This window comes from Meriones unguiculatus, chromosome 19 (assembly GCF_030254825.1).
Source record: "Meriones unguiculatus strain TT.TT164.6M chromosome 19, Bangor_MerUng_6.1, whole genome shotgun sequence".
Classification (NCBI taxonomy): Eukaryota; Metazoa; Chordata; class Mammalia; order Rodentia; family Muridae; genus Meriones; species Meriones unguiculatus.
This window is the reverse complement of record NC_083366.1, coordinates 20,218,853-20,246,092: the sequence shown is the minus strand read 5'-3', so window position 1 is coordinate 20,246,092 and position 27,240 is coordinate 20,218,853. Positions and strand designations below refer to the sequence as shown.

Here is a 27,240-nt window from a genome sequence, read left to right as displayed (position 1 = left end):
TTCAAATTGAGGGCGAACTTGTTGAGGGTAAATAGAAGGGGGGGGGACAACAGGAAGCTTAAAGGGGGACAAGGCTGGAAAGGGAAGCGTGGGGTCCCACCGCCCGCTGGAACTGGACGTAGGGGTCTAGATGCTGGTGGGTGCAGGGGCTGGGGTGGGGTGGGGGCGCTGCAGCAGTCACGTGGGTACACGCCAGCCTCCGGGGTCTCCGCTCCAGCTCCCACCCAGCTGTGTGCAAGGAAGAAGGGTGCGCGTGTCCCCTATGGGTCCCAGAAGCCGGTAACAGGTTGCCAGGGCCCAGGGCTTTCCTGGACAGTACACCGGGTGCTTGAGGGCAACAGGTTGGGCGCAGGCTGTTGAAGAGCACGGCCCCCGCCGAATCCTCGGAGCTCACAGGAGAGCGAGATTCTGCCGCTTGGTGGCGGAGAGCTGGCGCGACAAGACGGGGACCTAGGGACAGGGGCAAGATTGATTAAGCGAAGGGGGCTCCCTGCCGGACCAGAAGACCCCCTTCTCTCTGTCGGCCAGACTGCCAACTGGTGTTCTCAGACCCCCCCACTCTGAGCTTCACCAAGGGGGCCGGGCCCGGGCGCAGACCGGCTGGCAGGCGGGCTGGTGTCTACATGGCAAGAATTTCAGGTTTGTGGAGGTAGAGACAGGTCACTGACCCTCTCTAGGGGGAAAGGGTGCCTGTCGCGGCATCACCCGCTCTGCAGGATGATAGCCGGCACCCCGCACCCCTTTCCACTCCACGGGCCCCCTACGTGTCTCCACTCTAACACTTGTGGGCCTCCGGGCTCCTCTTTCCCCCTCTCTCCTCCGCCCCACCTTCACCCACCAGCCGTTCCTTTGCTTCCCAGGGAATGACCAACCCCAAAAGGACACCGAGCCACCCCTTCCTACCCAACCGGTTGGAGCGGCCCAAATTTATTGACTTCGTGGTTCAGCCAAGGACAAAATTTTGTTTTATTTCTCTCCAAAGATGTATTTATTTTTAAAGTCAGTCTCCATACCCCCATTTTTTGTATAAATAATGAAGGGAAAACTCGACCTGTCAAAACAAATGGACTCTGACCCTTTTCTACCTCAGTGTTTACAGAGTTTCATTTCACTCCAGCTGAAATTTATTCGTGGCAGATTTCTTTGGTACATAATTCTGATGTCCTCACTATTGGAGAGGGATGAGAAGAGTGGGGGGGGGGAGGACTCCAAGGGGGGCACTGCCATCATTTCCTTTGGAGCTTTTCTTCCTGAATGCTTCTGGTTCCTGTTTTTAATTTTTCTCCTCAAAGGTTAATTTTCCTTCGAAGTCTTCAAGGGAACTGGGACCCATAGGACCCTTTAGTTTACGTGCCGCTGATGAAGACTCTTCTACAGGCGAGTCGGGCAGCAGCGGTCAAGCCCAGTCAAAAACGGGCCAGTTCTAACTTACTAGACATCCCCAACTAATGGGCTGCCGGTGGTGGTGGCAGTGGGTACAGTATGAGGGCAAAGACCCTGCTTTTTGAGAATGGGGGTGCCAGTATAAACCCAAACCTTAGGAGAAGAGCGCGTTGAAGGCTTACTAGTTTGTTAGCTCTGTCTGTGATGCGTGCTGGCCGCGCTCATGGAAGCTGCTATTAAAACATTTATTCAAAAGTGAGGAGAAAATGCTTCAGATATGCTTATACCTACAGTAATGACCCAGTCCACAGGAACAGTGACATTTATAGTGTTAATTCCAACCCTGCCAGAAGACAGTGGGCTGGCTTTGTAGGCGCCAGGGGCAGGTCACATTTCAGGCGATCCTTCTTGCCCCCCCTCTCAGTTTCACACACCACTGATGTGCGGTTTGTGTGTTTGCAAAAGGGGATGCTATTCATTCCCTCCCTCTTTCTTCTTCCCTCCCCCCATTCTCCCCACCCCTTTGCAACCCGGAAGAGCTCAGCTGCCTACAGTGAGCCAAGGAAGGCAGAGGGGAGGGGGCTCTAAGCAAGGATTCACATCAGCCAGGTTTTTACCTCTGGCTGGGAGCCTAGCCGAGCTGCAGTGAAGCAGCTGCAGCGCTCCGGACTGCGGCGGGGAGCTTCGGCAGCGGTGGTGAAGTCTGCCTGTCATTTCTATCTTCAGATCTCTAGCGAGTCGGGTGGACAAAATAAAAAACAGCTGGCCCTCAGGAGAGAGCTGCCCAGGTCAGTGAGTACATAGCTGTCTCCCTCTCCTGTGTTCTCCTTCTCCCTTCTCCACGTGGAGAGAATTAAGAGGAGGTCTCTCCCCGTGGGGACAGCTGGCCCTGGAAGAAAGTGAACTAGACCCCCGTCCTTTATTGTTCTTGCTGGCCACTGGAAATCTTTGGCTTTCTGCGGTGACCTTGGGTAATGATGGTGTGGGGGTGTGTGGATGTCCTTGTTTGGAGGAAGGAGCTAGTAGAACCTGGGGTGTAGAGAAAAACTGAAAGGGAAAAATAAGAGCTGGGGGTGTGTGTGCTTGGGAAGGGCTCTGGACAGATGCTTTTGGCTTCGAGGGAGAAGGGAAAATTGGAGGAAACAGCCCATCTGCTTAGGAGTCTTGTCTTAAGGTGGCTTCCGTGCCCGAGTGTCAACTGCATGTTTATTTTTCTCTGCTTACAAATGTTGTGTGTTTAGGCTCATTGTCTCTGCATATCATTTAAACAACATGTGCACTGTGAGATAAAGTTGGAGGCCAGATGTGTCTGTCGGCATCTGGCATCACCTCAGGGTAGCTGGTGGTCGTGGTTGGTAGACACCCTTGCTCACAGAAGCGCCCTGAGGTGGGTGAGAAACTGGTTTCCAGAGAAAGGACCAACTTGCATGGAGGGAGAAGACAGAGGGGATAAAAATTGGACTTTCTCCCGGGATATCAGACCAGCAGACCTCCAATATGCCGCTTCAAAATAGATGTGCACATAAAATAGGTTAACGTTAAAACGCAAGGAAAGTCTGGTGAATCTGAGCAGAGCCCTGGCTCTAGCAACAGTATTTCTTTCATAGAGCAGGGTGACCAGCTGACAAGTGGGATTCTGTCTAGAGTAGGCATGAAGTAACCTTGCCTGTTACATCCCCCTGGGTTTATTTCCCGTTTCTTGGCTCTCTTTTCCTCTTATACCAGGACCCTGACATCATGGTTTGAGAGACTCAGAACTCTGAAGGGACGAATAACGAAGGTAGCCTTTCTGCAGTCCGTCCCCTCTCACTGGTGGTAGTAGTGGGCTGTTCCTCCAGGGACAGGCCGATGGCCAAGGAATCCCAGTCAAACGGGTTGAGTGCGTCCAGGCATTTCTAAATAAGATGCTTGGCTGCCCAAATTGCTATTTGTGGGGGAAGAGGGCTTTCAATAAAATGGTTGCACCGCTCCTAAGGATAAAAATGTTCTCTCTCAGTTTGAACTAGGTATTGACGTAATTTCTGTTCTGATAGACCAAGATTTGTGTGGCTATCAATGAGCTTTGATCGCTGACTGGTTCTCACATTGGGATTTAGCAGAAGGCCCAGCTTCAAGGTTGGAGCTAGTGGCTCGGCAAGGCCTAAGGTTTCTGGTTTGAGGACACAACAGGGCTTAGAGAATGCCATGCCCGCATCCACCCTCCGCATCGGCCGTCATTGACAGCCGCCCCAGATTCTCCAGTCCTTTCCTGTCACAAACACAGGGAGATCTGCCTTTTCCTTCATTTACCATTTTGACTCTGCCTTCTTTCAGGAAACGTATGTGTTGGGGATCACACAGAAGCGTAGTGAAGGGGTGGACGAAAGCATTAGGGCGGTTTGCCAATTGCCCAGAGCCACACAGAAAGGCTCAGGGAAGTTGCAGGTATGTGGGAGTCCCAAGACTTCTACCTCCTTGGGCGATTTGTGTCCCCGCAGTGAAGACTGAGATAGAGAAAGAAGGATTCTAACCCTGTGAGTGGGACAGAAGGGGGAAACTTTCTGTTCCCTAGCCCTGGGCTATCTAACACTCTCTAGGCTACCCTGGAGGGTTGTTTTATTCTTGATGTCTAAGCCATTTCACACTTGAGTATGTGCTCTTTTCCAGGCATGTCTTTGTGTGCCAATCCCTCCCCAGGAATAGCTGGAATAACTAAGGACCTTTATTAACTGTGGGGAGGGGGCTCCCCTTGCTTCTTGCTGGGTCAGTGGGAGCTGCGTGTGGTGGGGAGAGTCACAGGAAACTTGGAAGGGGAAGGTTTGCCCGCTGCCCCCTCTGAGGTCGGAGTTTGGGGTGGGGGAGGGAGTCTGCAAGCAGCTAGCGATGAGAAGGCATCCTTCTGTGGTTGTTTTCTTATGTAACAAATTGCTGAAGTTCAAGGCAGGCTGTGCAGGGTGCCCAGCCACGGGAACCTGGACCCGCGGGTCGCAGGCAGAAAGGTAGCTCTGGGAAAAGAGCCCATGATGTCCGGGAAGTCTTGGCTTTGCACCTCTGAGCTAGGCACACTCAAGGCTTTCTCCTTGGGGTCAGCAGCTCGTTCAATGACACTAATGATTGGTGCTTTTAAAAGGCCACCCTCTGCTCTCCCCAGGATCTGAATAGAATCTCCTTCCTCTGTTTGTGTACCTTTGCTGCGAAGGTACCTCAGCCCTCTCGTCCACCTTGGACTGTCCCCTGTCAATTCCAATTCCTTGGGCTAATTTAGAGACTCGAATGCTCCACATCTCCAAGATAAAGCCCACGTTCACCTCTCCAAACCACCAAAACGCAGCAGGAGAGCAGGCTGAAGAAGGCGCTGAGGACTGAGGAGCGCCTCAGCCAGCCGGGAGAACTGGGAAGCCAGGGTTGAAATGAGCAGGTGACTAAGGCTGACCCTCCTCAGTCTCACAGCCTTACGTCTACTAAGACGAAGAGGCCTGTGTTCAAGCCGTCCAACCCCGGACCACTCGGCTCCGGATTTTCTCGGATGCCCCTTGGAACCCTAGGTGCTTCAAAGGTTGGGCCTGCGGCTGTCCTGGGATCAGGCTGGGTCTAGAAACCGCCAATCTCCCACTAAAAATTAATGATGCCGAGGGGCAGGGCAGCGGCTGCCGGAGCCTCCCTGCGCTTCCCAGTGGGTCACCTGAAACCCTTCCTCTTTCCCAGGGAGCCCACGCTCCAGCGCCCGGCCAGCGGGAGAGCGAGAAAGCGCAGACCTTCTCCTTCCTGATTGAGTTCCCTCTCTTCCCACCCTAGCCTTGGGTTCCCCAGTCACCATCCCCCTCACGTGTGCTTTGTTCTATTCGAAAGCAGAAATCCCCGGTCTTCTCCTCGTCGTCTGCCCCGTTCCACTTCACCCCTACCTACCCTTTTTTTTCTTTTTTAAAATCTTGCTATAATCAGGGGTTTTCTCAAGCGCGCTCGCGCGGGCGGGTGTGTGTGTGTGTGTGTGTGTGTGTGTGTGTGATAGTAGTGGCTGAGGGAGGGCAGGAATCCCTCGAAGATGAAGGCGCTGGCTGGGGCTGTGCTGGGGGCGGAGTGCGAGGGGGGTAATCGCCCAGCTCATCTCTTTTCTCATACACTCTTTTCGCCGCTCCTCCTGATCTGGGCGGCTTTCCTCCCGCGTTTTAAACTGTGATAGATGATTTAAGCAAAAAAAGAAGAAGAAAGATAACTCAAACCATATAACCCCCGAAACAGTGGCTCATTTCGCTTGGAAGGTGGACCCCAGACCAGGGTTGTGGGAGATTTTCATTCACGTTCCCACGGCTTTCCCCCTGCGCAGGCGTCCACTACCAGCATCCCTCGTGGCCGGTGACTCTTCGGGTCCTTCTTTCTCTACATCACTGAAGTCCCCTGTCCACTGTTTTAACTGGAAAGGTGTTTCTGCCAGCATGGCCCACTGCCGGCCTCGTTTCCCATCACGTTTTGATTTTGCTCTCTCTTTTCTGCATTTCAGCTCATGCGGGGGAAAAAGAGAGAGGGGGACGTGGCGAGAGCTACGGTGATAACGTCATAAGTATTTAACCTGCGAGGTCCGGGTCGCGGAGGGGAAGCGGCCTCCGGAGCCGCTCGGTCCGCTCATCCCAGGCCGGCGGCTGGCGCCTTGGGGCTGTGTCCCCGGCCTAACCCTCGGGCCCCGCAGCCCGCGGACTGTTTGTTCAGCTTTACCTGTCCGGGTCTCGCATCCAGTAAAAACCCTCGCCCGGCCTGGGTAACCTAATCCCGAGGCTGGAGCGGAGGAGGGGGGCGGCGGGGCTGGCTCCAGAAAAGGGAGGTGTGTTCCACGCCGCTGGCAGGGGTCTCTCCTTTGCTCCTCCCCCGGTTGGGAAGATGATTTGGATTTGGTTCGAGGAACCGAGCCGGGGGAAGTGGGGTTTAGAAAGGAGACTCGGATCCAACGTCCCAGCCTTCCCGGCCTTCCCTCCCTCAGACAGGCCGCCGTGGATGGACGCGGTGGCTGCAGCTCCAACCCACGCTTCAAGAGGGAACAGAGGTCTGGGGGTGGCCAGTGGGGACCAGCAAGAGCAAGGACGCGTCTCCTTACCGTGGCCCTCTTGGGGGATCTAGGCCCCCCCCAAAAAAAACCCACCCCTCTTGCAACTTTCATGCCTCGGACAAAATGATATCAAGGAACCGAACCGGTACCTTCTCAACCAGAACCCACCGGGCTCTCCCCGGCCCGTCTACCGCGGCGCCCGGGCTGGGACTGCAGAGCGCGCAGAATCGCATTAAACGCGTCTTGGTGGTTATTGTCTCTCGCTAATTGCTTCAACAATGGCCACTGTTAAAAACGGATACACCCAATTAAAGGCCCCGCGCGGCCGGTCGCGCCGGGTTCCCGCCGCCGCCCTGCTCCCCTGGTCCGAGGCGGTGCAGACCTCCGGGTTGCGGATCGGCTTGGTAAGCGGGCGCCGGCGCCGGCGCGGATACCTCTGGCCTCCACTTCCTTTCCAGACGCACAGCGACCACGGTCTTTTCGCTTCGTTTTTTATTGATCTACCGCATCCCAGGAAGATTGATTGAGCTGGAAGGGGAAGGGACTTTTTTTCCCCCCTTCCCTCAGTCCTCAGGTCTTCAGGGTCCCGGGCTGTGCACTGAGTCTCTGGCCTTCGGTACTGCTCTGCGCGCTGCCGGCCCTCCGGGTCCCGGGCTTCACTGCAGCCGGTAACCCAGCCGTCAGGTCCGCCCCGGCCGGCGCCGTGGCTCCGCGGGGGAGGGTCAAAGCACGACGGCCCCGCTCCGCTCCGTTCCCCGGCCAGCAAATATTTGCTGCCTTTAGGAGAATCCTACCACCCCGCCTGCAAAGTCCTTAAGTAAACACGCTCAAATGACAGCCCTGGGCATTCCAAGGCGCGCTCTCTACCCCTGCCCAGGATTAGTAACCAGAGGACTCCGACCCCCGAGGTTCGGCTTTGCTGGGCACTCTCTGGAGGGTAGCGCTCACCGCCCCCCCCCCCTCCCCATGGCATCTTTGCGCCTCTCGGCCCCGCGGAGCTCGCTTAGTCTCGCCTCGGAGTCAGGCTCGGGTGGGTGATGCTAAGCTAAGTGGATTTCTACCTTCTGGGTCCGTGGCCTCAGTGATGAGGCCCAATCACCGGCTCAGCCATTTTGCGACCAGGGCCTCCAAATTCTGAACGGGGACAGGCTGCGTCTACTTCCAGAGGGACAGGGTCTCAACGCCCCAGTGAAGACGGGTGGGAGGGACCTGAAGGATGGGCAAGTGTGTGTGTGAGTGTGTGTGTGTGTGTGTGTGTGTGTGTGTGTGTGTTGAGAAGTGCCAAGCATAGAGAAAGTCAGATCCATTTCTTACCCTTTCCCCAAGAGGGCACACATACGCTGCTCAACTTGATGCCTACAGCAGCAGCCTCAAGGCCTGGGATTTTCAGATAGGCCGAATTGGCTCCGGCTACCCAGCGCGCAGCCCCAGGTCCCGGATCCTTGGAGAGTTCTAGCTGAGCCTTCTCCTGCTCGCTCCAGGAGGCTGGGTCCCCAAGGCACCCAGACAGTTCCTCGGCCCCTTACCCTATTGGGGCAGGCCTCCCGAACTACAGGAGCCAAAGGCTCCAGGCTGCAGCCGCAACATCCTCCTTCTTGATGGCTTTCTCTTGCCTTTCCCCCAGCTCCGCCAGATGCTCCCGGGAAAGAGAGGGAACGCGTCACACCGAGCCAGGCCTGGTGTGCCTGTGGGTGGCACCGCAGGTCTTCAGGAGGGCATCGAGGCGCCCCCCCACCCCCCGAGTCCCGGATCAGCTTTGTAGGCTCTGGCAACTGGAGGATTCGGACCACCTTTCCCTCCTTCCCTCGGGCCTCAAGCCCCCTCCCCTCCCCCGCCACCCGCCAGGGGAGGAGGAAGCCCGGCCTGCATTTGCGAGCCAGGCGGGTCAGACCGGCGCCTGGTCTGGCCCAGACCCCTAGAGTCCGGCTCTCCGCCTCAGGCCACGCGCGGAAGCCTCTCCGGACTCGATCCCTTCCCCCTTCTTCCCGGTGGGTCCGGGAGCAGACCTCGGCCCTCCCTCCCCGGTATCCCCCTCCTCTCTTTTTCCCTCCCCCTCCCCTGCTCTGTGTTTCTGACTCTGGGGCCGGGCCCGTGACGTCAAACCCAGTGTGGCGTCGGCGAGACTGGCCGGCGCGGGCCATCAAAAGAGCAACGTCCTCTTTCCCAATTACCCACTGTCAGTCCGGGAACAGGGGCGGACCGGCTGGGAATTACATGTTAAATACCCCCTACAGGCTGGCTCCATTACCCGGGGCATCCAGCCTCAGGCCCCCTACCCATCTCTGCCAGCCCCAAACTACCTCAGACCAGGAGGGGCCTACTAGATGTTGTATTTTTTCCAAGGGAGGGGAGTGTCATTTGCATCCAGCGTAGCTCCACTGGTGATTGAATTAAAACGAATAATCCTCTCCATCCCCACTACCAAATTTATTAGAGAGGCGCCCCAACTAGAGAAGCCTTCCCTTTCAGAAGCATTTTTCTTTTCAGTCTTTAAAAGCAGGTTTAAGCCGCATAAATTAACACGTTCAAGTCTTGGCGTCAGCAGCTTTCTTTCTTGTCTCGAGATGGATTTCTTTTGCTTTTCTCTCTCTCTCTCTCTCTCTCTCTCTCTCTCTCTTGGACTTCTAGATCTCGGTGTCCAAGACCAAAGAGTCATGTTTCCTTAGGGTTTTCCTCGAAGCTGTGAACCCTATAGGGTCAGGCTGACTGGTAGGTGTCCTACGCAACTCGGGAGTGACACAGGAATACTACTCTTTTTTTTTTTTTTAAAAACTCTTAATCTTAATCCCGGGCCTTTTAGCAAAAATGTTTTCTGCTTGTTTATGGAGCGGTTTCCGGTGACTGTTAGACAGCAGCTAAATAATTAAAAGGTTTTGAGAGTGCCGTGAGCTGAATGAGATGCTGGCAGCTTGATTGGCCCAGGAGAGATGAATTGGTCAAAGAGCGAAAGTAAAAATCAATATTCTAAGACTGGGCCGCCCTCGTAAAAGCGAGACAAGGGTGCAGGATGAACTCGGAAGGGAGATTTATAAATACATACATAAGGCATCTTCGTATTTTTTATTTAGACGTTCAGCCTTGATTTTAAATAAAGATCATATATAAAAGATGAGGAGTCAAGAGACGCCCCAAACTCAAGCCCTCAGGGCACATTTCCAAGTCATTTTGTCTTTTTCAAGGGTTGTGCTTTAAAAAGAACGCACCCCTCCGACACACCGGCTTCAAGGTAGACGCTGATGACTTTTCTCCACAGCAGGGCAGGAGTTATTGAGAACTTTTTAGGAAGTGCTTGTCTGGAATCGAAGTTTGGTATTGGTGGGAGATTTTAAGGGGGGAAAGGAGTGAAAAGGGAACGACAGCATGAATCCCAGCAGCCGTCCAGGCGACGCTCTTTGCCCTGGAGGGTGGAAGAAAAATCGCCTTTTCCTACGCTGCCCTGGGGTGCACCCCGAGTCTTTCCCGCCCGACCTTGCTTGTCCCGGCTGTGTTTCCCGGACCCAGGCTGCAGAAACCTCAACGCCACTAGGGGATGCAGTGACTCAAAGGACCGAACAAGGCCGCAGAGGTTGGCGCCCGTGGGGCGGGGCGACTGCGGCCCGGTCGCGGTCTCGCCCGGTGATTGGGTCTTACGACGGCCCCGCCCTCGTACAGCCCCGCCCCCTCCACAGAGCGCCCTGGAGCAGCCCAGCCTGCGTCAGCCCGCTGCCCACCCGGCAGACCCGGGCCCCGAGACCCCCAGAGGCCCGGGAAGTTGCTGGGTCCCACCCCGGAGGCCAGGATGAGGGACTGTGGAGCGGACTGTCCTCCTTGGGTGGAAGGCAGAGGAAAGTAGGGCCTTGAGCTCGGCGAGGGGAAAAGTTAGGCCACGCGAGCAAAGATTCCAAGTTAGTTTCACACGGAACTTGGGGGCCGGGGAGCCAGGGTCTCACCCACCCGGCTTTCTATGCGCCACATCGTCACCCAAGCCAAAAGCGCACAGCGCTTATAAGGTTAGATCTGAAAAAGGACAGCTGCAGCGGCGGACGCCGTTCGCGCTGGAGAGGTTCCTGAGAGCAAGCAAAGACCACAACAACAGCAACGCGGGCGTCCGAACCAAACCCAGGTCCTTCGCGCGATTTCGCAGCCTCCCAGGAAACTGGTTTGGGAGGCAAACCTTAGTTACTTTCCAATGAAAACTTTCACGATCAGTTTTTGTTTTTTTTTTTTAACATACACATACCCCCTAAGCTGATATAAACTGAAAAAAAAAAAAGTCCTGGCTTGAATCCTAATTTCAAAGTTTGCTCATTTTGAAAAAAGAAAGAAAAAAAGCGTGGAAAAGAAAAGTCTGCTTGTGGAAATTAGGCTTTATGAATGGGACGCCCGGGTTTCACTGGTTCGGAATAATCTACAGAGCCGGAATGAATCGGCTCTGCTGCATTTAAAGGGCCAGAGCGCGAATTCCCTCCTGCCTGTCCCCTCCGCCCCAAGCCCGGGCCGGCCTCGCCCACCCTGCCCGCGGCCCCTCTGCCCTAGGCGGCCCTCGGCGGCGCCCCTTTCCGGTCAGTGGAGGAGCGGGAGGAGGGGCGGCGGTGTGCGGGGGTGGGGAAGGTGGGGTGGGGGTGGCGGCGAGGTCCGGGAGAGGGTTTGGGTTGCAGTTTCCTTGCGCTGGGGATCGCGTCCCCTCCTGCCAGCGCCAGGCTCCTCCCCCTCGGCGCGGATGACACTAGAACCTCCTTAAGTTGCGCCGCGCCACAGCTGTCTGCGAACACTGAGCTGCCTGGCGCCGTCTTGATAGTTTCAGAAAGAATGCATTCCCTGTAAAAAAAAAAAAAAAAAAATACTGAGAGAGGGAGAGGAAAAGAGAGAGAGGGAGAGAGAAAAGGCTGAGAGAGCGAGAGCAAGCTGACCGGGCAGGTCACACGCCGCCTCCTCCTCCTCTCCGCTCTTTTCTACTCAGGTTGGTATTGTGACTTTTTTTTTTTTTTAAAGTTTGATATCCCTCCCTCCACTTGGAGGGACTTTTTTTTTTTTTGTGGGGAGGGTGGGGGAGGTCAACTTTAAAGCTCAGCTTTCTCCTTCTGAAGGAGTTGCAGGGGTTGGAAAGATCCCGGGGCCAGTGTCCTCCAGGGAGGACTCGTCCCCAAGTCAGTCCCGGGCTCCCGTGAGCCTGGCAGCTAGAGGTGTGCGGGATAGCTTGGCTTCCCCTCCCGCTCGCCTCTCTTCGCCCGCGTGTGCGCGTCTCGGCGAGTCGGCCCTGCGGGGAGCCGGAGGAAACCCGGCGCCCGGCACAATTCAGGTGTTAAAAGTACTTGCAACTCACCGGGGCCTCTCCGTCTCTCCCTTGCAGGTGATCGAAGGAGCAACCTTCTCCAAGGAGCCAGTGTGCAGTGTGGCCACGCTTGGATTCCAGAATCCTCTTTCTTTCTCTCTTTCTCGCTTTTTTTTTTTTTTTTTTCATTTGGTCCCTTTATTCCGCGTTGTGTACTTTTTTTTGGGGAGGGGGAGGAGGGTTCTCCCTCTTCCTTCTTTTTTTTTTTTTTTTTTTTTTTTTACTTTTTTTTTCTTTTTCTTTTGCTAAACGATCCAGCGAAGATTTTTTTTTTCCTCCCTAAACCCTCCGTTTGGCTCACCTTTCCTATCCTCCTCACTACAAACAAGCCATTAAACGATCCCTCTCCCCGGCCTCCGACGGCAGGAGTCCGCGGACCTCCCAGGCCGACAGCCCTCCCTCTACCCGCGAGGGTTCCGGGCCCGGCGAGAGGGCGCGAGCACAGCTGAGGACATGGAGGTGACCGCGGACCAGCCGCGCTGGGTCAGCCACCACCACCCCGCGGTGCTCAACGGGCAGCACCCGGACTCGCACCACCCGGGCCTCGGCCACTCGTACATGGACCCGGCGCAGTATCCGCTGACGGAAGAGGTGGACGTCCTTTTTAACATCGACGGCCAAGGCAACCACGTCCCGTCCTACTACGGAAACTCGGTCAGGGCTACCGTGCAGAGGTACCCTCCGACCCACCACGGTGAGTTCACGCTGGTGCCGGAACCCTCTGCGTCCGCGCGTGTTTTCCCGGGTACCGGGGACCGCCAGAGACTGGCTGGCAGGGCAGAGCAAGCGAAAGCCCCTAAGTGTGTCACTAGTTCATTTAAAAAAAAAATTGGGGCCCGGAAATGGGCGAGGAAGCAGTGTCTCTGGTTGGGAGAGTGGTGGTTGTTTTTTTTTTTTTAAGAGTGCAGCAGGCATCTTTCTCTGCGGGTGTTGTCTGGGCCAGTTTCTCACCTGGCAAGCGCCGGGATGCAGCCCTGGTCCGTACGCCGTTGTAGGTTTTGCAGCCTGGGTAGTCTTAAGCTGTGCCTGCAGGCGCTGAGCCCTTCAGGCCGGGCAGCAGTGCCAGGCCGGCCTGGACCTGGGCTCCTCCGGAGGGATTCCAGCTTAGAGTTTTTTTGGTGGAAGTGGTCTTCCGCTAGTGCCTTGCCATTTGTTTCTCCTTTTATATTTTCAAAGGCCCAAGCACATGTATTTATTTCTACTTTCTTTGACTTTGCCTCCCCGAAGCTAGTGACTTTGAGTTTTAGGCAAGTTTCCTACCTACTAGTGGCTTGAAGGAAGAGAATCTGGTGGTTGACACCGTACTGAGGGAGGAAACCTTAAACTGAAGAAAAGTCAGGCTTGCGTAGACTCCCGGCTACACAGAAGTTTCCTACGTCTTTACTTTTAGCTTAACTGCCAGCAACCCTGGCCACATTTTCTCCTCTGGCCTACTGCGGTTCCAATAGGCTCCTCAAAGATTGAGGATACATCAAAGTTTCTTTTTAAGTAGGAGAGTTTTCAGTCCCTCCCAACCCCCAAACCATTCACCTTGAGAAGTTTAGGGGAGTTCTGAGGTGTTTAAAAAAAACAACAACAACTCAGGCTTGTGTGGTTGGGACAGGGGACTCTTAACGCTTCCCAGCTGTATGTGCTTAATAAACGAACAAAATACCGAAGGGAAGAAATTGTGAGGTTTTCTCAGTCAGCCGGAGGTCTGCTCAGGTCTTCCCATCCAGAGCCAGCGTTGGCGCCTATGACACAGCCCCTCAGGCAGCAGGCATCCTCTGCCTTACAGCCGCCAGGTTTCAAGCAGTCATTTCTGCGGACGGGGCGCTCTCTGCTCGGATTGTGTGCAGATGAGCAGTTAAGTGGAAATGAGGTAGATCAGACCTAATGTTATTTACTATACTACTTCCTGCATGAAAAAAAAAAAAAGAACCTTAACCCTTGGCATTCAAAAGAATTCTCCGTCTCTCTTGCCTCCCCTCCCCTTCCCCTCGCTTAAGATTTTAGTTTCAGTATTGTTCTTAATGGTTGACTAGAATGTCAAATGGTGAGGCAGATACTGGATTGAAGAGATCGATAAGAGTGTAGATTTGCGCTTGGAGTTTAAAGGTTCCCCTATCAGAGAGTATGGAGTTGGATAACCCATGAATGCCCTAAAATTGTGTATTTTAAGTGAAGGCTAAACATACTCTGTATATGAGTCACCCATGGTTTGAAATAAACACATAAACTGGGATTTTTGTGTCTCAGGTACCAAAATTCACATACCACCCCTGTGAACAGGAAAGTCTTGAGGGCCTAGGGATTTTGTTTTATTTCCTGTAAGATTTGGAAGGGTGAGAAAAGAGCAGGGCGTGGGGGATCCCAGAATTCAGATATGGATAACCTGAAGGGTCTGGGCAATGAAAATGCCCACGCAAATTTTCTTTTCAGGCCTTCTGGAGGCAGCGTTGCCAGTTCTAATCAAGCATTGAACACTGCTGAAATTAACTCTCAACTGCACCCTGCCTTCCTTGCGTTAGGTGTTGGGAGTTGGGCCTCTCTGGGGTAGAGCAGTGGCACGGTCCCACCTCATCCTTCAGGCCTCATCATTCACACTGACTCTCTTATCAGCCCGGTTGGGATTAAGTCTGCGGTGAGAGAATCAGGGCCATTGAAAGGAACCAATAAATCAAGGCAGGTTCTAGGGAGAGAGAGAATGGACTCCAGGGAATCTGGTTTAGACTGCATATTTGAACAGGACAAATAAGCCAAGGCACCTTTTCTCCATGTCCTTGCAACTCCTATGGAGCGTTTAGGAGCAGGCCTTTCGTTTTAGAGTTGATGGGTGTGGACAGGGCCTGCTTCCATCTTGAGGTGTGTGGGCCTGGTACTCCTGGGACCATGGAGATTAGAGGAGGTTTGAGCCCTCTGGCCTTTGGGCCAGGAGGTTGTTGACTGGGAGGTTGGGGGCTCCAGGGGGAGAATCTCCAGGTGTGTCTGAGAGCAGCTCTCACTGCTGTCCTCCCTTTTCTCCTCTTTCCCTGCCATCGCGGGCGTCGCAGGAAGCCAGGTATGCCGCCCGCCTCTGCTGCACGGATCCCTGCCTTGGCTGGATGGCGGCAAAGCCCTGAGCAGCCACCATACCGCTTCGCCCTGGAACCTCAGCCCCTTCTCCAAGACGTCCATCCACCACGGCTCTCCAGGGCCGCTGTCCGTCTACCCTCCGGCTTCATCCTCTTCTCTGGCCGCGGGCCACTCCAGTCCGCATCTCTTCACCTTCCCGCCCACCCCTCCTAAGGACGTCTCCCCAGACCCGTCGCTGTCCACCCCGGGATCGGCCGGATCGGCCAGGCAAGATGAGAAAGAGTGCCTCAAGTATCAGGTGCCGCTTCCTGATAGCATGAAGTTGGAGGCGTCCCACTCCCGAGGCAGCATGACCACCCTGGGAGGGGCCTCGTCCTCAGCCCACCACCCCATTACTACCTATCCGCCCTATGTGCCCGAGTACAGCTCCGGACTCTTCCCACCCAGCAGCCTGCTGGGAGGATCCCCTACCGGGTTCGGATGTAAATCGAGGCCCAAGGCGCGATCCAGTACAGGTAAGCGCCACCTCCACCCCGGGAGTCTTTCTTTTGCTCCCTCCTGTTCCCACCACACCCGGGGGTCAGGACAGAAAAGGGGGCTTCCTTCCCTCCAAAATAAGGATCTCTGGGAGGGCTACAGGTATTGCCCAGCCCTTTAGAGATCTACTTTCTTCCGTTCTTCCAGCCTGGGAAGAATGTGATGTGTCTTAACTCCCACTGACTTAGGCTGCAGAGGGGAAGTGTGATCTAATTGTAATCCCCCACCCTCCACACCGTCCCCACCCCAGTGAGCTGGGAAACGAAAAAGACTAACAAAAACAAATGGATACCCTCTCCTCCTGCCGGCTGAGGGACTTCTGGATTCTACCACTAACCTTTAGTTTCCAAGACCAAATGGAAGGCCCCAGGAATAAATCTGTAGTGTTTAAAGCTAAAACGAAACCTCCTCCAACCTAAACAAACACAGGTCCCTCCTATGACCCCTTTGGCCTCTGGCAGTGGGACTGTTCCTCCTCCCCTCCCCTCACAGAGGGTCACTGGGTCTATAGCCAGGGACTGTCCTTTACAGAGACATGTATAAATAAAGTGTGTGTCTGTGTCATTTGGGAAGGAGGCAGACACTTTGGAAAAGCAGCAGGCTTTGCGTGGAAAGGGAACTCTTAGCTGGACTTCTGAGGGCAGGAGGTGGGTTCCTGATGGGGTGCAGAGCCGAAGGAACATCAAGGTTCCCTTGCCTAGTCAGTTACCTAGTGTCTGTTGGAGCATTCTGTGTTAACTTCTCATGACTCTTGGAGTTGATTGGAAGCCGGGCAAGGTCGACAGAAAGGCTGAAAAAAGATTCTGCAGGTGTATGCTTCCGCTTTCCCTTCCCTTCCCCTCAAAAGCAGACTGTGTTTCCCAGCACCCCGAGAGATTTTTTTTTTTCTGTTGAGGATATTGCAGGAAAAGCATACACATGCAGAATTTTTCTTTGCTTTAGAAACAAGACGAATTCGCTCTCAGTCCGTGGCTACGAGAAGCATTTCAGTCAAAAGAGATTGCGATCAGACTGAAGTGTATTTTTAGAAGGGATTTTGTGAAGATGGTTATGTCTCATAAGGTGTGTTCCTTTCAGAGTAGGCCACGCCAGCTACTTAGATCGCATAAAAAAAAAGCAATGGTTACAAAAATAATCCATTGTCTCTGGAGGGCTGGATGAGCACTTTTCAGACCATCATGCTTCAGAGAGGGGTGCTGGGAGCTCAGTGACCAGGAGATCGGTTTTCAGGGTTTTCTTTTCTTTTTCTTCCTTCCTTTCTTTCCCTTTTTTTCTTCCCAGGGTGACATTCAGTCTGACTGCCTGAGCAGGACTGTCTCTATTTAGTTGATATGTTTTAGCTAATCCAATTATTTTCAGACGGCTGCACGCGACAGTTGCATTGTTTATCCTGGGCCAGGAACTTTAATAGAGTCCGGATGCGGTTAGGCTGACAGAAAAACTCAGACCTGCATGTTCAGTACATGAAAGTAGGCAGGAGGGAGAAGGAGGTAGAGTCTCGTTGGTAGAGTCAAAAAGAAAGCTAGAGGAAGGGCGAGCCGAGGGAGGAATGTGGTCTGCTGAAGGTGCCTAGGCAAGAACTGGGTTGCGGGGAGTCGAAGGCGCTGGACTAGAGAGACCTTCAAGGTGCTGGTTGCCTCCTCATAGTCTGCTGGGGGGTTGAGAGCAAGGAACCAAGACTGTGTATTTTGAGGTTTCAATGGGGTTTCAAAACAAAACAAAACAAAATTTCTCTCTACTGGTAGGGCTCTGAGGTTAGGGACGAGCCTGATATGGTGGCTGTGAGGGGGAGAGGGGCTGACTTTCCAAGAGACTCTCTTTTCCACTTCCTTGGGTTTGCATTTTGCATACTTTTTGTCCTTGGATTTGATTTGTTTCTTTATCTCATCTCTTTCCTGAAGTTTGTGAAGCAGAATGGGGGTTGGGGGGGCAGTACTAGGCCTTTTCTAAACGGGGAACCAGGAATTCCTATGCATGCACCTTGTTTGTTTGTTTATTACTTTGGTGAAGGAGGAAAATCATTGTAATTTGGATTTTTACTTCCTCCTTTTTTACTCCTTTCTCACAGTCATAAAAACCAAGAGTGGCACACCTGGCCCACAGAGGGCCTGGGACTTTTGGAGTATAGAGGGAAGTTTCCAGAAGCCCTCAGTATGCAGAGGGCAGACTGGTCAGAATTCTAGTAGAGCGATTCTCTTAGGTCAGCTCCCTTCCTTTCTGCTCCCTGTTCCCTTCCCTTCCTCCCTTCACCTCTTTCTCCCCTTTCCTTTCTGTTTCCTCTTTGCAGATGCATTTGTTGGAGGAAACAGAAAAGAGGGGCCAGTCAGAATTGTTGTAGTGCTTTGGAGAAAGCTATGGTCATTGCTTTCTTGGTGTCTTTGCTTTTTGTCTGGGATCTATCTTTGTGAACAAAAGACAAGGCTGTTGCTGTTGCTTTTATTTTTTTCTCTGAAGGGCCATTTTTTTTTCCCCGGTTTCCCTGATCACTTTTGGATGTGGGTATCTCCTTCCGCCCTCCTGAGAAGGATATCTTACCCTCCTTCTGCTCCTACTCAGCCCAGTTTCAGGGTTTCGGCCTGAAGCCCAAGGGCCATTTGAAAATGGCTGTTGAATGTCAAGAGGCCTCACCGCTCTGTGGTTCTTGTCACCTAGGAGAGGTGTCTGCCTGGCAGCTCACAGCAGACAGGGGGAGAGGCAAGAGGAAGACAGAAAGCAGGAGAGTCCCTCCATTAGGAAAATTGCCTGTGTGCTAAAGTCACAGTAGAGGCAAAGGGAAATGAAAAGAGAAAAACCCACGCAAGGCAGTCGAAAACTTGTGGAGTGAATCAAGACAGAAAATTGCTCTAGTGTGCAGGGCTCTCCGCCTGAGAGCAACCGCCTTCTCTGCTTTCAAGGGCCCTCTAAAAAGGAAGCTGTCTTCCTCCCTCCTGCCTGACAAAGAAAAGGAAATCAGCCTGGCCACAGGCTGGGAGATCCCCCTCAGCAGCGCCAGGGTGCCTAGGCATTAACGCTGCTCAGGGCAGAAGCTTGCTGCCGTGCCTGCTACGGGGAGCATGTGGCCAGCAAGCTTCACTGCTCCTTTTTACCCAGTGCTTAGGCAGGGAAGGGCACCTAAGTGGCCCCTGTGCAGACAGGATAAAAAGCAGGCTTAGGCTGGGCCATGGCCCCATGCTGCTATCTCCCAGCATGCCGGCTGTGGATGCAGTAGACATTTGGGAAGCTCAAGCCGCAAAGCCTCCTGGTCATGGCACTATAGCTGGTACCTCCTCAGCCACCCATCCCTTCCATTGGCCATATCCCGTCAGAGTTTGACCCCACATGAAAGCTGTCTTGAGTATGAAGCACCCCAGAATCTTGGAGGGGAACCAGGAAAAGTTAACCTCATTCCAGCACCTTTTACTAGATGTGTAAGGTTTTATATCTGGTCTCAGGGGTGTACAACGAGGGAGAGTCCTCTGCCCACCCCAAGCTAAGGAGCCTTGTTGTAATCTGGATGGAAAAAAATAAATTACCTGCTTAAATCACTTTTGAAAAAGTAAGTTTACACATGGTCCCTGAGTAATGGGAAGGTGAAGAGGATAAATATTTCTCATGGTTTTCTGGCCACTTGCTGAGAGGGTTGAAGTGAAATTGCTAGGATTGTCCCTGGAGAAGGTGGCAGGCCACAGGTGTTTCTTCAGGCTTGATCTGGGGCGTTCCGAAAAGCATTAGGTCTTCTGTCTACCAGGGTAGATTTTGTTCTTTTCCTGAGAAGCCAGAATCACTAATTACTCTTCTGGAGTTTCTTTCTTTACTTTGTCATTGATTAACAGCTCCATACAAAGGGATCCCTTTTCTAAGTGCTGGGGATCAAACCCAGCACCTTGTACATGCTAGGTAAATGTTCTAGATAGCTTTGGCCTCCTCAGAGAAACCTTTAGGGCTGTTCTCCATTACCTCATCCACCTTGAGTGTCTCCCTCTCATCACCTTGTCCCACCTCTGTGGTGGACCACCTGGAGTGTCCTCGCCTTGGGGACAAGGACAATGCTTGAGGACACAAGCATTTTAGTGTATTTCTCCGCCTGCCCCAAAGTGGGAGAGGTTCCGCTAGAAAGGATCTTTCCGCCCTTTCAGAAGTTGCAAAGTCCCTTCGGCCCCTTTCTTTTCAGGGATCCCATTCTACTGAGGAACTTTCTGGAGTGGATCCCTGTCTGGCTGCAGCCCTGGTTCTGGGAGCGAGCAAACCTGGCTGGGCTGGTTTTCTGTTTGTTTATTTGTGGTTTTGGAAAAAGAAAGGCTGTAGTTGGGCCTCAGTTAATGAGTGGACTAACATTCTCCCCTCCTCGACTGACTTGCTTCTTCTCCCAATCTGTATCTGACCTGCATTCTATTCCCCCCTGCCCTCTTCTCTCCTGGCTTTTCCCCTCTTGCAGATCTCCTTCCTATAGGCTTGTACTGTTTCCTTCCCCATCAGCTCTTGCTTGGCTGGCCAGGCTGGGGCCAGAGTCTAACTTCGGTTCCTCCAAGAGCAGCTGGGAAGCTATGGGAAATGTTGGTATCTTTTGAAGGGGAGGCTGTGAGAATAAGAGGATGAGTCAGTCCTGCTGGGCCTTAATTTATGACTTTGCAACTAGTTTTATTGGAAGTAAAAAAAAAAAGTGATGTTCTAGACACCCAGTCAGTCAGCCAATTGATCGATCAATACATCCATCTAGTATCTGTCTATCTACCAAGCCATTGATTAATCTTCGTTTTTCCCCTTTCTAATCTTCATTATTGAGTCAATCTATATAGAAGCAGCCGATGATGAATTGGGTCACCCTCGCTTGCTTCATTTACTTTTCCTTTTGAGGAAAATGAAAGGAGTCTTTTGCGTTGCACCCCCCCCCCCCCCCCGGCTGCTCTCTACTCAGCATGTTCCTAGGCAGATGTTTTTAAGGGTCACTCTTCCTCCTTCCTTTCTGCTCCATCTTTCTCACCAAAATCAAGTAAAGAGTGCTGCAGTCAGTTTGTTACAGGGAATAGTTGTGTCACATATGAAGGGCTGTAACTCCGGAGCACTTTGGAGGTGGGGTGAGACCCAAAAATGTTTGGAAACATTTTCGGTTTTATTTTCCCTTCTGATTTCAGTGTGTGTGTGTGTGTGTGTGTGTGTGTGTGCGCGCGCCTTACTCACACAGGGATCCCACAGACCCTCCTCTCAGAATTCTAAATGTCATCTCCTTTTTGTATGCTTTCCTTCCATAAGTGACTTATCTGCGATCTTGTTTCCAGAAGGCAGGGAGTGTGTGAACTGCGGGGCCACCTCCACCCCACTGTGGCGGCGAGACGGTACTGGGCACTATCTCTGCAATGCCTGCGGACTCTACCATAAAATGAATGGACAGAACCGGCCCCTTATCAAGCCCAAGCGAAGGCTGGTAAGTTCTTGGAAGGACTGGACTCATGTAACCGTTCTGTGTTTTCCATGTTGTCTCCCTGGAATGAACGGCTTTGTGCAGGAAACAGGCAGGGCAGTTTCCTCTTCTTTGTTTTACTCTCCTTCCCTTGGTTTTACCTTTTCTCTCCCCAACCCCTTTATTCCATTATCAATGCTCTAATCTTGATAGGACTTGATGGTGTGGTAGTGTGCTCCTGTAAACCCAGAGTTTAGGAGGTGGAGCCACAAGATCAGGAGTTCAAGGCCGGCCTCTGCCATCTCTTGAGTCTGAAGCCAGCCTGGGTCACGGCATTGGTAGTGAAGTAACCGAATTTGAGAATTGGCCCTGGTGTTTCTGTGCTTCTTGGTCTGGCACTGTGAGGATTTTATACAGGTGACTCCTGTGGGAAGTTTTGTGATTCCTGTCTTGACTTGTGGTCTTGTCTAGCCTTCGGTTTTACTTTTTTTGAAACACTGTCCATAGGTCGATAGTTTCTGGCTCCTACCACACACTCCTTTTCCTTCTTGAGCTTTTTGATGATTAGAAGTACTTGAGAAAACCTCAAACCATTGAGCATTTATAAAGAAGGCAAACAGGAGGCATTTGTTTGTAAACTTGACTCTGGGACCTTGGGCCGACTGAACAGTGTGAGTGTATATAACAGAGACAATAAGAGTAGTTGGCAGGGGACGCCTACCCACAGGCAAGATCAAAATGCTGAAGCTCACTGAGCTGAGGGGAAAAATTTCCCTATGTAGACTCCAAGGGGGAAAAACAGAGCGAAACCCCAAGAGATAAGACTCCAGCACTCCTTTTTAAAAGCATTATTTGTCTTCCCTGCTAGACAGCAGCACAGTTTAGCACCTTTCACACCCTCTACAGAAAAGAGGAAAACTTTCTAGGGGTGGAAGTGCCCACATGACTTTAATTTTTTTTTTCAATCTTAGATCTCTAGGCTTCATTCTATCTAATCTTTAACCTTTTCTCCAACTGTCTCACCCCCATCCCCCCACTTCTCATGCAGTTTAGGGTTTTTTTTCCCCCCTTTCTCTTATGTGCAAAGCCAACTTCCTAGGAAAAAGCTGCCGGATATCTGAGTGCTACAGATAACTCATAAACAACAGCTCAGCTTCCCCAACTTAAACTTCAAGATGCTTAGACAGATCAGAACAAGAAGCATTAAAAAAAAAAAAAATAGCTGGAGGTGTTAGCTCAGAATGAGTGTGATCACACCGCAAAAGAATGCCGTGAATCATTCAGAACCGAGCCTAAGTAAAAAAAAAAAAAAAAAAAAAAAAAAAACCCTCAACAAACAAACAAACAAACAACCCCCCTCCCAGACCAACAACAAAAAGATTCTTGTTGAAATAAGTCTTGGTACAATTACAGTTTTCAATTTTAAAGAGAAAGACACCTAAAAAGTTCTGATAAGTGTCGGTTTTCTGATGGATAAAAGAGAATTTATCTGTCTGTAGAGAGAACACGGGGGAGGGCTCTACTTCCATGTTATATAGGTTTGCCTCCACTCACCTTTTGTAGGAAGTCTGTGGAACCCTTCAGGAACAATTGCTTTTAATTCTAGTGTTCAGAGGCTGTCACAATTTAAGCTGTCTATCTTAACCCCTGGTGAGGGGAGGTATGACATTTTCAATTCCATTACAAGTGACATGCTACACAAGAGACCTACAGACATTTCTTTCTCTCTCTTTTAATGTTTATGTGTGTGTGTGTGTGTGTGTGTGTGTGTGTGTGTGTGTGTGCGTGCGTGCTGCATGCCATGGTAGGTATGTGAAAGTCAGAGGAAGAATCAGTGCTATCCTGGGGACTGAACTCATATCATCAGGCTTGCTGGCCAGCACCCTTCCCCTCTGAGCCATCACAGCAGTTTTTCTCCCTCCCCTGTTAGATGCACTCTACTTATAAACTTCTGGAACCGTTTGTTTTCTTTTCTTTCTTTTCCCTACCTTCGTGCTGCAGTGTAGAAGCCTAGGCTCATGCATGCTAAAAACATTGGAGCTTCATTTTCAGCTTTCTTACTTGTCCTGACCCTTCTCTTCTGATCTGCCTTTCTAGCTTGCTAGTTTTGCTTCACACATTTGCTGACCTACTCTGATCACCCAACCCATAAAGTAGCTAGCTTCTCTGTGAGATACAGATCAAACACTGACACAGAAGAGATGACTGATGGCCAGATCTATAGCTTTCCCCAGTACTAGTATTCCAGAATTTTCTTATGTCTTACAACTAGAAAGGGTTGAGTACCTTGCCTCATTTGAGGACTTATTGAAGTTCCTGCCACTTAGCCCAGCAGTGTGGTTCTGTGTAATTCTGAAAGTTTGCATCAACTCTGTCTTTCCAGAGACATGTGTGAATGAATGATATTTAAAAGGATTATTTATGTATGTACTGAATTCTTTCTTTAGAGTACTCACTGTATTAGTTGGCTTTGTATATCTACACAATACATTCAAAATTACTGAGCTGGGTGCCTGAGTGGACACTGTTGGGTTTTATCTGAATATTTCCTCTGAAACAGCATCGGAAGGTGATAATAATCACATGTAACATGATTGTCACAAACCATTAGGCGTTGGTTTTCAGTAGGACTTTCTTCAGCGAACACAAGAGGGAAATCATTATTTAACTATTAAATGATCACATTTCACAAAGGCAGGTGGCCAAAGGCACCAGAATCAGCATCAACACTCTTGGGTCTTAGTGACATCTTTTCAAAATAGCACAAAAGCAGCACCTTATCCACAATGATGGAGAAGGGCTGTTTTTAATTTCATTTCTTTACAATTCCAAAAGGAATTACTTAAAAAAGGTCCAAGTTTGGCTACTTAAAGCCCATGGGTGCAGATCTGCAGGACAACCTAGGGGCTTTGAAAGAAAGACTATGTCTGCTGGATTCAGAATTGCCACTGGGTTTTCCAAGCACGCCTTTGAGCATTTACTGGAACTTTGTGCCTGAAACACTATTGATAAAGACTAAGGCAAGGGGCACTGTAGCTTTACTTTTCTGTTCTTAAAGTCATAAGAGAATCTATTTTCCTTCCTTCTTCTTGCCATCCATTTTTTTTTTCTACCCACTTTCTCCTTCCTTCTCTCCTAATTTTCTTGTCTTTCTTTTGCTATTGTTAAGCATCCCTTCACAAGGCCAAATCTCCATCTCCCCTGCCCCCGCCGGAAGTTCCTCCCTGTAATTGAATGCTTTGCCTTCTGTTCTTTTTTTTTAAATTTAATTTATTTGTTAATTTATAACAAATAAATAACTTGATAACTTATTCATTTCTTGATAACTTATTCATTTTTTTTAACTATTAATTTTGAGCTCAGGATCCAGACTCAATTTGAGTTAACATTTTCTTTTTCAGGGTGGGAAAGAGGGGGTCATTTTAGAAGTGACAACTCCATCTTCTTTTTAATTTATGTGTGAGTATATGTGTGGGCGTGTGCATTCGTGTGTGTGTGTGTATGTGTGTGTGTGTGTGTGTGTATGTGTATAGGACAAAAGATAATTTCTAGAAGTTGGCTATTTCCTTCCAGCACATGGGCTCTGACGATTCAGGTTGTCAGCCCAAGTTGTGGGTGCCATCTGAATGACCCACAGTTCCATTTTCTTTCAATAGTTCTGAGTTTAATTTTTCATTAAAAAAAAAAAAGTGCTTAGAAAAGTTGCCTGAAAAATTCAAGTGCACAAATGGTAAAAACAGTCTCTCCCTGTTAAAGAAAAGCAGAACTAACGTCATTTTAATTTACTTTTTGAGATGGGATTTCTGCAGCCCACACTGTCCTGTAGCTCAGGCTGGCCTCATAAGGGTGACAGTCTTGCTTCATTCAGCCTTTCAAGCTCTCAAGTGCAGGAATTCCAGGTGTGACTGAGCCACCAGGCCTGCATAGGCAAGGAATTAAAATTCAAGATGAGGCTGATATTTGGCCCATGACCACTTTCCATCTCCCTAGAGAACAGCAAGTAGGAAATACCTGACTTCATCCAGGTGACAGGGGACCAGAGTCGGGGGTGGGGGGGGGCAGGTGCGGTCCAGGATCTCTACTAAATATTCAAAGAATCTTTTTTTGTTTTTGGTTTGTTTCATTACATGATGGCTACCTACCTAAAAAAATTGAGGGTGGCTGTCTTGTGTGGGATGGCTACAGGGCAATTGGGCAGTCTTGTTGACACAGGAAGTCCTGCCCCGAAATCATGGTACCCTGAGTTCTCTACACACACAAACACACACACACACACAAACACACACAAACACAGACATACATGCATGTGCACACACACTCACAGAGGCATGAGTATACACACGCACACACTCAGACACACACTCACATACCCGCTTATCCTCACACACACTCACTTCTGAAAGGGAAAATTTACCCTGCAGCTAGAACTCTACTCTCCGGAATCAAGTTGGTGTGTGTGTGTGTGGTGTGTGTGTGTGTGTTTGAGATGTAGTCCTTAAAATATCTGGATTTACACATCCGTGTATAATTTATTATTTTCAGCACACAAAGTATTCATCGGGGCTTCATCAGGCTATCGTCCTGTCATTGTACATGTATATCAGCATAGCTTATTCTCACTTGCCTCTCTCTTCCACTGTGCCTTCCCAGCCAGCAGTAAGCCTCCTGCTCCAGCCTCAGAGTGCTGGAATTCCAGGCAAATACCACCATGCCCTGCTAATTCAACAGTTCTTGAGTTGGGAGTCCAGCAAGTGGTTTCTTAGCTCTGCTTTGCTTTCCCCTTGCTGGGAGTGTCCCGACAGCCAGTAGCTGAGGTAGAGATCAATAGTTTTGATCGTCTTTCTTGAAAAAAGAACTCTTATGGGCCTGGGAATGATGAGTGGAAATGACTAACGGCTTGGTACCAAAATTAGCCCTGCTAATTGGAGATTGTCACTCTTAAAGTTGAACTTGGCGGCGTATTAAGGGAGTGGGTAATGTTCCCAAGGAAGTGACATTGCCACCCTGCTTCTCCCCAGTTGTGTTCTGGGAAAGAGCAAGTTTGGCGTTTGCCTGCTCAGGTCCAACAAACCCCCAGACACTAAACTAAACTGGCTGCATCTTTCTTCTCAAGGACGATCTGGGCTCTTGATGACTTTCATGTGGGCCACTTGCTAGTTTTGATTTCAATGTCTTTTTTTTTTTTTTTTTTTTTTTTTTTGCATCCAAGCCCGTCTCCGTCTCCATAGCTCTGCTGACACATTTACTATTTGTTTCAATTTTATCCTCTCCTCTCTCCCCACCCTCCAGTCCGCAGCGAGGAGAGCAGGGACATCCTGTGCGAACTGTCAGACCACCACCACCACCCTCTGGAGGAGGAATGCTAATGGAGACCCTGTCTGCAATGCCTGTGGACTCTACTACAAGCTGCACAATGTAAGTGGGGCTGGAACCAGCCAGCCAGGGTGGAGGATGTGGAGGGAGCCTGACCGTGATCGTGAAACAGCCCCAGCATCCAGCTTTCTGGTGGGTTTTAGTCACCCTCTTTGGAGCTGAGCAGTTTGTTTAGATAATCAACATAGTAGGGCTGAATTTATTATTTGTATCTCTTGGTTTCCTGAGTCACCTGTTTTATAAATCCCAGGCTAGCTTTGAACTCTACATGTAGAGGGGGCTGGCCTTGAACTCCTTCTGTTCCTCTTATTTCAGCTTTCAGGGTGCCAGGACTACAGATGAGGCCAGTCATTACATGTGGCTGAACAAAGTTTTAAAGATATCTTTGCTAAGAGGGAAGGGGTTAGAGACAGAGGGGAACCTGGGTTTGGAATCATTCCTATAATCCTGGCTATTAGAATGCTGAGACAGGAGGACCGCCGTGAGTTGAAGGCCAACATGGCATATATAGCTAATACAGGGTCAACCGAGGCTACATAACAAGATACTGCCTCAAAAGCAACAACAAAATGGAGAAGAATGCAGCCAGCTACCCACTTAGCATGTTTTATGCAGTTTTTATGTGAGCTTAAAACCTGATAAATATTGTGTAGGTTTTAAGGGGGGAAACATCTTGGAAAACAGAAAAATTATCAGCTCTAAAGCCGGGTCAGATGGCAGATACCTTTAATCCCAGTGCTTGGAAGACAGATGCAGTTAGATTGCTGGGAGCTCTGGGCCAGCCTGGTCTACAAAGTGAATCGTCAGACAGCCAGACAAAACACAACAAGAAATCACCAATTCTGTTTTGATATTCCCTTTCATGGTTCGGGGTGGGGCTGGGTGGGCACTGGTCAGGTTGTTCACCGCTCTTGCAGGAGGAAGGGACAAAGATAAACAAAAATAAAGGTGCTGTACTGCTGTCTATCTCTGAGCCAAATAGGACAGACAGATTTGGTTACTGGTGAGAAAAAGCTTTGGCTGTCTCTGTGCTGTGAACTTCCAGTGTTCCCCTGTGTGACAAACATGAGCTGAGGTTTCATTGAATGTCTTTGTCCCGACCAGTTTTGACATGTGAACAACTAAGGGAAAGAGTGAGGTTGGAATGCTAGGGAAAACAAGTGGTTACTTCTCCCTTCTAGACAAGAA

The 27,240-nt window shown here is 50.8% G+C and overlaps 1 protein-coding gene across 4 annotated transcripts in view; it reads left to right on the top strand.

Annotated features, from left to right (window-relative positions):
* The first annotated feature begins 1,947 nt into the window (after window positions 1-1,947).
* The window catches only part of Gata3 (GATA binding protein 3), a 30,092-nt gene continuing 4,799 nt past the window's right edge, over window positions 1,948-27,240 (top strand). For 2 of the 4 annotated variants that reach the window (XM_021631844.2, XM_060372424.1), the window contains exons 1-4: window positions 11,853-12,405; window positions 14,744-15,280; window positions 20,561-20,703; window positions 25,969-26,094. In XM_021631844.2, coding sequence (XP_021487519.1) covers window positions 12,165-12,405; window positions 14,744-15,280; window positions 20,561-20,703; window positions 25,969-26,094 — 1,047 coding nt within the window. In that variant the 5' untranslated portion in view covers window positions 11,853-12,164. Of the gene's footprint in view, window positions 2,172-11,729; window positions 12,406-14,743; window positions 15,281-20,557; window positions 20,704-25,968; window positions 26,095-27,240 lie in introns of those variants that run through there. The other 2 variants (XM_021631845.2, XM_060372423.1) reach the window with 2 other exon arrangements.